At 43.5% G+C, this 11,095-nt stretch overlaps 4 protein-coding genes and 1 non-coding gene across 5 annotated transcripts; 4 read left to right on the plus strand and 1 right to left on the minus strand.

Moving 5' to 3' along the window:
* The first annotated feature begins 432 nt into the window (after positions 1 to 432).
* BYT42DRAFT_515772 (uncharacterized protein) lies at positions 433 to 4,527 on the plus strand. Its single transcript, XM_051565208.1, has 3 exons — positions 433 to 2,280; positions 2,350 to 2,478; positions 2,553 to 4,527. Exons 1-3 carry the CDS (start codon positions 526 to 528, stop codon positions 4,113 to 4,115), a joined length of 3,447 nt encoding a protein of 1,148 aa, XP_051422963.1. The 5' UTR covers positions 433 to 525; the 3' UTR covers positions 4,116 to 4,527.
* A 225-nt stretch (positions 4,528 to 4,752) lies between these two features.
* On the plus strand, positions 4,753 to 5,703 carry BYT42DRAFT_351410 (ubiquitin-conjugating enzyme E2 2). The gene is made up of 5 exons (XM_051563187.1): positions 4,753 to 4,923; positions 4,995 to 5,006; positions 5,072 to 5,125; positions 5,192 to 5,250; positions 5,325 to 5,703. Exons 1-5 carry the CDS (start codon positions 4,860 to 4,862, stop codon positions 5,586 to 5,588), a joined length of 453 nt encoding a protein of 150 aa, XP_051422964.1. The 5' UTR covers positions 4,753 to 4,859; the 3' UTR covers positions 5,589 to 5,703.
* A 115-nt stretch (positions 5,704 to 5,818) lies between these two features.
* Positions 5,819 to 6,932, minus strand: BYT42DRAFT_593833 (elongation factor TS-domain-containing protein; the record flags this gene model as incomplete). Its single annotated transcript, XM_051570730.1, has 2 exons — positions 5,819 to 6,538; positions 6,597 to 6,932. The coding sequence occupies 2 exons, from the start codon at positions 6,930 to 6,932 to the stop codon at positions 5,819 to 5,821; spliced, it is 1,056 nt and encodes a 351-aa protein (XP_051422965.1).
* Positions 6,933 to 7,214: 282 nt separating this feature from the next.
* Positions 7,215 to 7,761, plus strand: BYT42DRAFT_571054 (60S ribosomal protein; the record flags this gene model as incomplete). The annotated part of the gene is made up of 3 exons (XM_051568454.1): positions 7,215 to 7,349; positions 7,492 to 7,593; positions 7,663 to 7,761. Exons 1-3 carry the CDS (start codon positions 7,220 to 7,222, stop codon positions 7,758 to 7,760), a joined length of 330 nt encoding a protein of 109 aa, XP_051422966.1. The 5' UTR covers positions 7,215 to 7,219.
* Positions 7,762 to 9,979: 2,218 nt separating this feature from the next.
* BYT42DRAFT_t82 lies at positions 9,980 to 10,052 on the plus strand. The gene has a single exon. It is a non-coding gene; the product is annotated as a tRNA-Lys (tRNA).
* Positions 10,053 to 11,095: the final 1,043 nt, after the last annotated feature.

An 11,095-nucleotide genomic window follows, 5' to 3' on the forward strand; every position in this document is an offset into this window, starting at 1 on the left:
ATCTTTTCTCGGCCTTGAAAAGATGAGATATGATAAGAACCCGGTTAACTAATCTGAAGATGCTATACATGCAATCCTCCCGCGCATTTCGAAACTTACATCAGCCTTTTCCTCACAATTACTTATTATGTTGGTGCATTTAAAAAGCGTTAATCCACAGCCTTCTACCACTACTGACTCAAGTTGGATCTTATACTTCTCGGTCCTAATTTGCCTATTATGTTACAGCACTTTAGCGAATTCAATGCTCGCTATAATGAACGCTATATGAATAAAATCAAGTGATGCATTCCACAAAAATTGTATGCATCGATTGGGATTTCTTCACTCGAAAACAGCATTGATGTCAACACCTTTAGCCTGGCGATCGTAAGCACTCAATTTCAACTTTAAGTGGTGCCAGATGTGCTCAATCAGGCTATTTTTTTCATGCTCCGCTTACCAAATTCCTCGGCTGGTGCCTCATCCTTAGTTTTTTTCGAATCGCTCACTCATCGGCTTTGCTGGATTACAGAGTCGTTTGACATGAATGGATTTGACGATCTTGATGATAGTTTTTTCACTTCGGAACTGCTAGCGGCGGTTGAGGAGGCCGAAAAACAGCAGGACGGGCCCCAGTCGCGATCAACTCACGTACCGCTTTCACCAACGAACAGTGACGATTTTGGTGACTTTGGCGACGATCTAGACGTGGAAGCTTTGTCGAGAGTGGCAGAATCCGCTGAGCAAAGTCATCGTTCTGTGCCGTCTTCCCAAAGCCTTCCCCAGAGTCAGTTGACGTCTTTCTTTCAACCATCGATACCACGATCTGCGCCATTGGCAACGACATCTATACCGAATACCACGCCGCAGTCGGCAGTAACGAGAACAACGTTCAATCAGGCAGCAAGGCATACCGAACGATCGCAACCTCCTCCTCCGCCACCCTCAAGAGATGTTGAGTCATTTCACCCGCTGAATCATGAAGCACTACCGACATGGATATACCCCATTAACTACGAAGTACGTTTATACCAACTGAATATTGTCCAAAAAGCCCTTTTCTCGAATACCCTCGTTGCGCTGCCTACGGGTTTGGGAAAGACCTTTATCGCGGCCGTTGTTATGTACAATTACTGGCGATGGTTTCCTTGCTCAAAGATCATCTTTATGGCTCCTACGCGACCGCTCGTTGCTCAGCAGATCGAAGCATGTTTCAAAATTTGCGGTCTGCCGCAGGAAGACACGATTGAAATGACAGGACAAATGCCGCCGGCAGCGCGAAAAACTCTGTGGGCGTCGAAACGCGTATTCTTCTTGACGCCTCAAGTGCTGCAAAACGACCTTCAATCCCATCACTGTCCTGCCGACAAGGTTGCATGTATTGTCATTGACGAAGCGCACAAGGCCACCGGTAACCATGCGTACGTGGAAGTCATCAAGCTTATTGCGCGACGTCAATCGCACTTTCGTGTGCTGGCATTAACGGCTACTCCAGGCACCAATATTTTTAACGTGCAAACTGTCATTACCAATTTACGCATCACCAATGTCCAGATCCGAACCGAAGCATCGATGGATATTCAAGAGTTTTCGCACGGACGAACAGTGGAAAACATTGTTGTCAAGCTCGATTACACCGCAGGTGCATCGGGTGTAGTTCCTCAGGCAGTACAAGAATTTCGAACCGAGATTTTCCAGCCGGTCCTGGAAGGGTTGAAGAAATTGCAAGCGATCGATGACACCAACGCCGACCGCAATTCACCGTATTCTTTGCTGAGTGCGCAAAAACGATTCAACGAACGGGCTCGTAACTTCAATGCTCAACTGAAAGGCAAGATTTATTCGGAATTCTCCGTAGCCCAGCATCTCAGTCGAGCCTACGATATGTTGTGTCAACATGGTGTGACCCCGTTTCTCCAAACTACGGACAGCTTTCTTGACGGTCTGCGGGCAGATGCGGCCAAGAAATCGTTGTCTCAAGTAAAACAGAGGATCCTGAATAGCTCTCACCTGAAGCGACTGCTCACTACGTTGAGACAACAGCAACAACAGCGTGGATTTATTGGCCATCCAAAGCTCGAATGTCTCGTCAATATCATTCTCCAGCATTTAAGCAACGGTCAAGATACGGACATGAACGATACCCGTGTGATTGTGTTCTCGAGTTTCCGTAATTCCGTCGATGAAATTGTCAAAGTATTGTCGGAACATGAACCTCTCATACGATGTTCATCTTTTGTCGGTCAAGCTAGCAGTAAATCAGGTGCGAAGGGTCATAATCAAAAAATGCAGCAACAGGTATAGCGAGTGATAACCAATCAAATTGAACGAGTCGAAAAGACTTTATCTAATGCTAATATGCTACAGCTCATTGACCGCTTCAAACGAGGAGAGCTCAATGTTATTGTTGCGACATCCATTGGTGAAGAAGGCCTGGATATTGGTGAAGTGGACTTGATCGTTTGCTACGATACTCAAAACTCTCCTATCAGAATGGTACGTGCGACACTGTGCATGACTTCACTTTTTTACGTACTCATTTATTTTTCTTGCTCCAAAATAAAATTTAGCTTCAGCGAATGGGTCGCACGGGCCGCAAACGCAAAGGTCGTTGTGTGATGTTGATGACCGAGCATGAAGAAAAAAAGCTGTACAAAGCACGAGAATCCTACAAGATCGTTCAGCAAGCGGTGGCCAAAGGCGATCGTCTGCAATACTTTAGTCCGAATCCTACTGTGATACCCGAGAACTACAAACCAGTCATATGCAAGAAAGAACTTGTTATTGGTCAGTATATCCAGCCATCGACGGGAAAGCGAGGTCGTAAGCGGAAGGAAGATGCCGCTCGCGTAAAATCAGATGGTACTTTGACAGACGGTGCATTGCAAGATTTCCTGAGTAGGCTGAGCACCTATGGCGAACGTATCAACAGTATCGATGAAGCCTCCGATCGCTTCTGGCCTGTCAAAAGCAGCGCTGCAAATGCGCGCAAGTATATATCCTTACAAACGCAGCTAGGCTCATCCAAACGGGTGGGACATTCAAAACGGACGCAAGACTTTGTTACTTTAATCAAGCAAATGGAACAGCACATGTTTCATCATCCGATTAATGAAGACAAGCGATTGTATCACACCGCATTCGGGGCCACGGACGAACCAATAAACCAGGCACCGGCACTAATTATTCCCAAACGTCGTAAAACACGTCCATCGAAAGAAAACGAAGAGAGTAATGAAATGGAGCGCGACAACGTGATGCCCAAACCACGATTGCCTGCTTCTACACCCGGTCCATCCGAGCCTGCAATACCTGCAATTCCTCTGGAAGATGAATGGATACCGAATATTGCCTTGATCACGCAAGGAATTCCTGGTGAGGACACCGCCGATTTTTTTCACGAGGAAATGTCTTTCTTTGATTACCATGACGATCCACCGCCAAACGACTACGACATGCCAAGGAACGAACATAAAGGCAAGGGAAAAGCTAATGCGACAACGATGCCAGTGGAGAAGGAAATGAGTCCGGAATTCATGCTTGATGAAGCGTTTTTCGATGCTGCCCTGCTGGATGAAGTATCATTGATCGAAGCAACCCAGGGGAAACAGGAATCACCGGCAAGGGTGGTTCAGGACGAAACATCAGTCACCAAGCCGGAAACTGTGTATAATCCTATGGATTCAGTACCGGACGAAACGTCAATAGCCAAGCCGGAAATTGTGGACGATCCTATGGATTCAGGACTGGACGAAATAATGTTACTGAACGACCAGCTGGATGACATTGAAATGGTGATTGCGGAGGAAGCAACTCCGGCCAGTCCTTCCGCAGCTACAGTCGATGCAGTTGCCAAGGTAGAAGAGCAGTCATGGCGACCAAAAGAATGGACACGGAAATCTGCGTTCATCGATATCGCAAAGTATAAAGACGTACTGCTTGTCGTGGGTGAATCGCAAGGAAATATCCAAGAGGAGGATCCCGCGTCTTCGTCTTCTGCAGCTTCGCTTGACGGCGATGGACCGTTTACCTTTGATGATCCGCTACCGCCAGTCCATCCATACTATGACAGCCAGCGCTTGAAAGCCATCAATGCGTCCCTCTATTTCTGGATGAAGCAACAATCTCGCTGAAACTATGTATCACACTGATATCGTGGGTCTGCAGAAACAGACAAATATCTAGCACTTGAAGGTTATTGACCTTGCTCGAAAGACTGCAGCTGGTGTAATGGCCCGTTGTTGAAGACGAATTACACGGCATATATATCAAGATTCAGTGCGTGCAACCTGGACGATACCAAACATTTACGTCCAATAGGGCACGTACAAAGGCGAACAGCCAAACTAATGCTATTGAGGCTGCATTTGCATTGTGCCGTTTGTTGGCAGGATTTTTCAGGGCTATAGAGTGATCAGACTCTGTTGCCAAAAAGGAACTTATTTTATAAGCAACATATACTCTCAGTCATCTCCTTATCAACGGCCAACTGTCGAACACTATTCGTCCATCATTTGCATAAATAAATTGCTGTCCATAACGAGTACTCAAAGATGGTTGCAATTTGGAATTGATAATCGTTCTCATACATTTTACTGATATAGTACGCTGCCATGGAAAACTTTCTTGGGTGTGAAATCAGACGATGAGCGAACCTCGCATGAGGTGGACCAGCCAAACTTGGAGCTCCGATAATCTTGTGACTGTTGATGACGTATATCGGGCGGGCGGTGCCCTTTTTCGTGCTCTGCTGAAGTGCATTTGGTTGGTCTGCAGAGGAAAAAAAAAAGAAAGGAAGCGCAGCTTTCCATTCAACCATCTTTGTTCGTTGGAAATAGTTTATTGTCTATTTCGTTTTTATATCATAAATTATCGCCATGTCTACACCGACCAGAAGAAGACTCATGCGAGACTTTAAGAGACTTCAAAGCGATCCACCAGGTAAGTCGCCACACCAATCTCCCGCTTACTCAACGAAACTGACCATAGATCCCTTGTACACGGCTCATTAGGAGGTGTATCAGGTAAAGTCTCTCTATTTCGTTTATCCCATGCAGTAATTGGCAGACATTTAATACGTATTTCTTAGGTTCTCCCTGCTCTGATAACATCATGCTGTGGAACGCTGTAATTTTCGGTCCTGGTAAGGCATAAACGATTATATATGTTATACTTTTTTTTTTTATCCATCCTAACCTCCATCAAATAGCGGATACTCCTTTTGAAGACGGTACCTTCAAATTAGTACTTCAATTTGAAGAAACTTATGTAAGTAGGAGATAAATAACCGGCATTCATAGAAGAATGAACTTTACTAATGTGTGTTTCCTGCATCTCATTAGCCGAACAAACCACCGCAAGTTAAATTCGTCTCCAAGATGTTCCATCCCAATGTCTATGCCAATGGCGAACTTTGTCTCGATATCCTTCAGAATCGTTGGAGTCCAACCTACGATGTTGCTGCTATCCTCACCAGTATCCAATCTCTTTTGCACGATCCCAACCCGAATTCACCTGCCAATGCCGAAGCCGCCAACCTTTATCGAGAAAATAAAAAGGAGTATGTACGAAGAGTTCGTGAAATTGTAGAAACATCCTGGGAATAAATACACCTATCTTTTTCTCTTTGCTGTATATGATTATCGGAATCCGTCGACTCGCAACTTGAAGATATTGAACATATTGGACACCTACCATTCATGCAGATGAATCATGACAGAAAAAAGTGATGTGCATTGGGATCGTCCGATTTTTATTATAGATGCTGATGCATCTTTTATGCTACTTTTTTTTCAACATTACTCTTTTTTTTTCTATAAGTCTATGAGTTGTTTTTTTAGTTGCCACGCACTGTTCGAGCCACTTCATCTGCGAAATCATTTTCTCTTTTTTCGATGCCTTCACCCACTTGCCAGCGCACGTAATCGACCACGGCAGCACCTTCCACACCAGTGTCTTTGGCGCTTTGATTGACAAATTCGGCCACAGTCTGATCTGGCTTCAACAGGTAACCCATCTCGTTCAGCACATTACTGCGCAAATTTTCGTCTCGATCACTTTGGCTTTCCAAGACATCCTTGGGTACATCATCCGCATGGAGGTAAGAAGGGCTGAAACCTACTACCTGACGAGCCACTTGACGAGCGCACTTGGCCAACGCTTCGCCGCTCGATGCTTGTAATTCACTGGCGGTGACTTTGAGAGGTTCAAGAACGGCTAAACCTCCCATTTTGCCGGTGACAGCATCGCCACCGTGAACGTATCCGGCCGACACACCATCGGCTACCACTGCCACACGACGCAAAGTGATCTTTTCTCCCAACTTGCCAATAGCTTCGACAATGCTTTCTTCGATCGATTTTCCAATGTCCGCGCTATCTTTCTGATCGGGATGTGGCATCAAAGGTGCTTTTAATAAATCCTCTACGGAAATGTTTTCAATCGGTCGCTTCTGAACGCTGGATGGTTCGTGGAGAAGTAATGAAGTGGCGGCAATACGGGAAGCAAGGTGTTTGAATACATCGTTACGAGATACAAAATCGGTTTCACAATTAAGCTATTCCATCCATGATTTGAGTAAACCTTTTCAGCTGAACGGAGGTGATCATATTTACCTCGATGATGGTGCTTTTGCTCTTGAAGCCACCAGCGGCGGCGCTAGGAACGTTGACGGAAGCAATACTGATAAGACCTTCAGCTGCGGTACGACCTGCCACTTTTTGAGCTTTTTTGGCACCGGACGCTTGAGCATCCTGGGCCAACCAAGCAAGTGCCTGTTCGTAGTCGTTGTTGTGCTTTACCAGAGCTTCTTTAGCCTTGGTCATAGACACTTCGGTCTCCTTACGAAGTTTGCTCAACAATTTGATATCGGGCTTAACCGCGGTGGCATAATATCGGCACCAGGCTGTTCGTAGTAAGGAACCTTGTGAGTACAATTTCACACTGTTCATGGTATAAAGCAAGCGTTGAGGATGGAGTAAGTGTTCAGCAAAAGGGGGAGCATTTTCGGGTGACCGGGGTTATATCGCATTGGCTTGGGTGGCTTGGATTCGGCCAATCAACAGACTGCGACTTCCCAAAAAAATGTTTTTTTTTATATCAAATTCAGCTCATTGCGCAAAAGTGATTCCCTCCTCTTTCGTGTCTTAACTCTAGACTTGGTAAATCATCGTTCACGTAGTTGTTATCCCATCGTGGAAATCCTTTGGTTGCTGACGTTTTTTCCGTAATAGTAACAATGGCCCCTATCAACAAGAAGTCCAAGAAGACCGCCGAGTCCATCAACTCCCGTCTCCAGCTTGTCACCAAGTCTGGCAAGTACACCCTCGGTTACAAGTCTACCTTGAAGACCCTCCGTCAAGGCAAGGGTAAGTGGATCACCAAATCAACAACCCTGGGGGACAGGAGCCCAAAGATATAGAAAAGCACATTCTTTGAGTCCTGTTGCTGTGGGCAGAGATCGTCCCCCCAACCGTTCACTGACACCGCCCTTTTTCTTTTCTGCAATAGCCAAGTTGGTTATCATTGCTGGTAACTGCCCTCCCCTTCGCAAGTCTGAGATCGAGTACTATGCTATGTTGTCCAAGACCGGTGTCCACCACTACAACGGCAGTAAGTACCTGCTCATTAAGCATCTCTATATTTTTATTGGAATGCGTTTTCTTAATCTTTCTTTTCTAGACAACATTGATCTCGGTACTGCTTGCGGTAAGCTTTTCCGCACCAGCGTTCTCTCCATCACCGATGCCGGTGACTCTGACATCTTGAGCACTCAGTAAACTTTCGCTGTTTGTTTTCATTTTGTAAAATAAAAAATAAGAGGATAGCTCCAGTCTATGACCTAAATACGTCGCTTTTACGAGTGACTGATCGTAATCCGATATGTGCAGTGTGGGGCAAGAAAAATTATTGTAAGCATATATGCGTTAACCAGAGATTTTCAATTTCCGTAAGTCATTCGCATGGCTGATGATCACAGATGGCTATCGCGTTTATGCCCACTTCATTCGTGGATCTACTATCCCATGTAAAAAAAACTTTCAGGCGTTTTCACAATGCAGATTGACATGAATAATTTTTCACTTCGCCAAAAATGAATAAGCCGTCGAGATTCCCCCACCTTGCTTTAAAAACCTTGTGGATAGCAACAAGATTAAAGTACGCCATTCATCAAAAGATTCAAGCTAACGTAAGTAGATTCGATCTTCCCTCTAAACTCCTGAAGAAATGGACAAACATCCCGGAGTGAAAGGCATTACCCTGTCGTGATAATGCTTTTATCTATAGCTCAGTTGCCATAACAAAGTATATTCGTTCTCGAGGATACCAACAAATTTCTAGTCTCTATTCCATTGTCGAAGTAAGAAAAAAAAATATCACTGTTCTTTTTCTGGTGGCATATGAGAAAGAATTTTATTACTATGAATAACTCGTGTCGATTTTGCACGATGTTGGACTGGTGTGAACAAGATCTTATGATGCAATTTGTTGTAAATTTCTGATCAATGTCAACAAATTCATCAAAGCTGTACGATATTTTGGCCTTTAGCCAAGGCAACGCTAGCTTTACATTATTAGCATTACTTTGACTATTGGATGAATTTGAGTAGACGACGCATAAAATGATTACAAATAAGCTTTGTGTCGTATGTATAAAGCTCGTACGGAAACCGAGGATTTTTAACTCACAAAAGAGCTTCTCTGTGTGTGAGGGGAAACTGTTCCTGGGAATCATTGGTATGAAATTTATCGTCATAGTATGACTGCTGGGATCATTTATCTGATATTAAATTCTATTGTCATCCCAGGTGTCCTGGTATCACTTTACATCTCGAATATGGTCATATCATGATACCTGATATGCTTTTAATATTTTTATTGTAGCATTGGCATTGATCATAATCTTATATGGCTGACGGGCTCTAATACTCACAGAAAGTGGCATACTCCTTTTGCCCAAGTCACCGTACTGAATTTTCGAGTTACTTTGCTTGGATCGTCTATTTCGCTGTCGACATGAAATTTTTACTAATCCTGTTGCTGCGTTGCCTAATTAAACGAAAAGATCTCGAGCGATCAACTTTGTGAACTTGTTGACGTTGATCCGAAATTCGCTTCAATGCGCTATCGTAACATTATTGCACACCAGTCCAAACATCGCATAGAAACAGCGCGACTTTACTCCCAAGCATTAGACTTGTTTCTTTTATGACACTGAAAAAAAAAAAGAACAGGGGAAGTTATTTGGAAACTTCGACGATGAAATAACGACTGGGAAGTGTGTGTTGGCAACCGCCTTTCTCCGGCAGCGCGCAAGACTGAGGCAATTTTTTGGCTGCATTTTGGAAAACCTGCAAAAGGCATGCATTGCTGATGGAATTAAAAATGAAATCATCAACACAAAGACGCTTCAAGTTCTAATTATACAATAAAAGAAGACGGAGTAGTAAGATTATAATTATAAAAATGCTACAAGAAAAATATTTAAAAGCATACCACCCAGGACACCTATATGATCATAGTTTTGATGTAAAAGCGATACCAGGACACCTGAATGATGATAGAATTTAATACCAGATAAATGATTCTAGTTGACCTTCTATCATGATAGAATTTCATATCAGGTTAATGATTCCAGGAAGATATTTTGTCATCATTTTGATACCAGGTCTACTGGTACATCAATGGTACCACGAATGAAAATTTCATACCAGGAAGATTTTTCCCGCAGTCGAGAGTCACCGCATTATAATTCGGCAATAGTCATCGAGGCCCCCAACACCTTTTATTAAGATGTGGGACCAAACACACAAACTACACAATTCTACAGTTCACCTACACGCCTCTCAAAACGTGACAGACCCACAGGCATAACGCCTAAAAAGGCGATTATTACTTACCACAGATGACGCTCCTTGAAACACATGAATCTGATTGGCCAAAGGTCACGTGATGAAATAATGGATCCTCAATGTCCAACCGATTTTTAAAACAAGAAGCCCGGCTAGCTCAATCGGTAGAGCGTGAGACTCTTAATCTCAAGGTTGGGGGTTCGAGCCCCCCGTCGGGCTAAGTTTTTGCTTTTTTATCTTTTTTCTTTTTTTTTGGTGTGTAAAATGACCTATACAAAAATCTTCTATTTGAATATACTGGTTCCGCACGAGTCGCTTCTTCCTTTTTATTAACAAGCCATACACCCGCTGTGCAATGGATGCAGCCTGCCACCGGAGGCCGCCCTCTTACATTGAGCGACTTTCGTCAGACAAAAAGCCTAACGCATACACGGCATAACCTGGGCGAGAACTCTGACGGACTTTGGTATATTAATGACAGCCTTATGGCAATACCATGCAACGTGATTTGTTTCTGAACACGCGCAAAGCAGCACTGATTGACTCCCTCAGTTCCATCCCGCCCAGGCTCTGATAGATCTAGAAAGATGTGTGGGTATGTTGGGTATTTAAAAAAAAAATGAGTTAGTAAGCTCTTTGATTGATTCAAATTTCGTTAAGTTATTTTTACCTTTGTTATTTGAGTTTTCGATAGTCATTGATCGCTTAACATGACTTGGATTATATGACATTGAAAAACGTTGAATTAGTATAGGTTCATTACATCATAGCAAAGGAAAAGAAATTGGACTTGCCTTTGAACCAAACGGTGTACCGGAAAAAAAAGATGAATACGGACCGCCAGGTAAGCTTCTTCTTCGATGTGGAAAATAAAATTGCTTCCAGGGACAGTTAAGCGATGGATCGGTGGTGTCAGCTTGAGCAGGCAAAAAATATTGACGTGGCCAGAAGTGACGGTAACTTCGAGTTGGATTCCAGATATCGAGAGTCCCCCGATAAAAAGAAAGAAAAACAAATAAAGTACATGATGATAAAAAAAAACAATGGTCGCGTCAGTAAAAACCTCATAAAAAACCCTGTGGGAAAAAAAGAAGAAAAAACTGCGAAAAGAATATGTACATGAAATATAAAATACAAAATACAGATTATAAACTACGAAATACAATAATCGGGAAGACAACTCGAATACCATATGATGAGAAGCAATCCAAAGGAGAGGAACATGAAGAGGACACGTAAGCGTTTTTCTGATGAAAAAGAGA

This window comes from Radiomyces spectabilis (assembly GCF_025331425.1).
Source record: "Radiomyces spectabilis strain NRRL 2753 chromosome Unknown BYT42scaffold_7, whole genome shotgun sequence".
Classification (NCBI taxonomy): domain Eukaryota; kingdom Fungi; phylum Mucoromycota; class Mucoromycetes; order Mucorales; family Radiomycetaceae; genus Radiomyces; species Radiomyces spectabilis.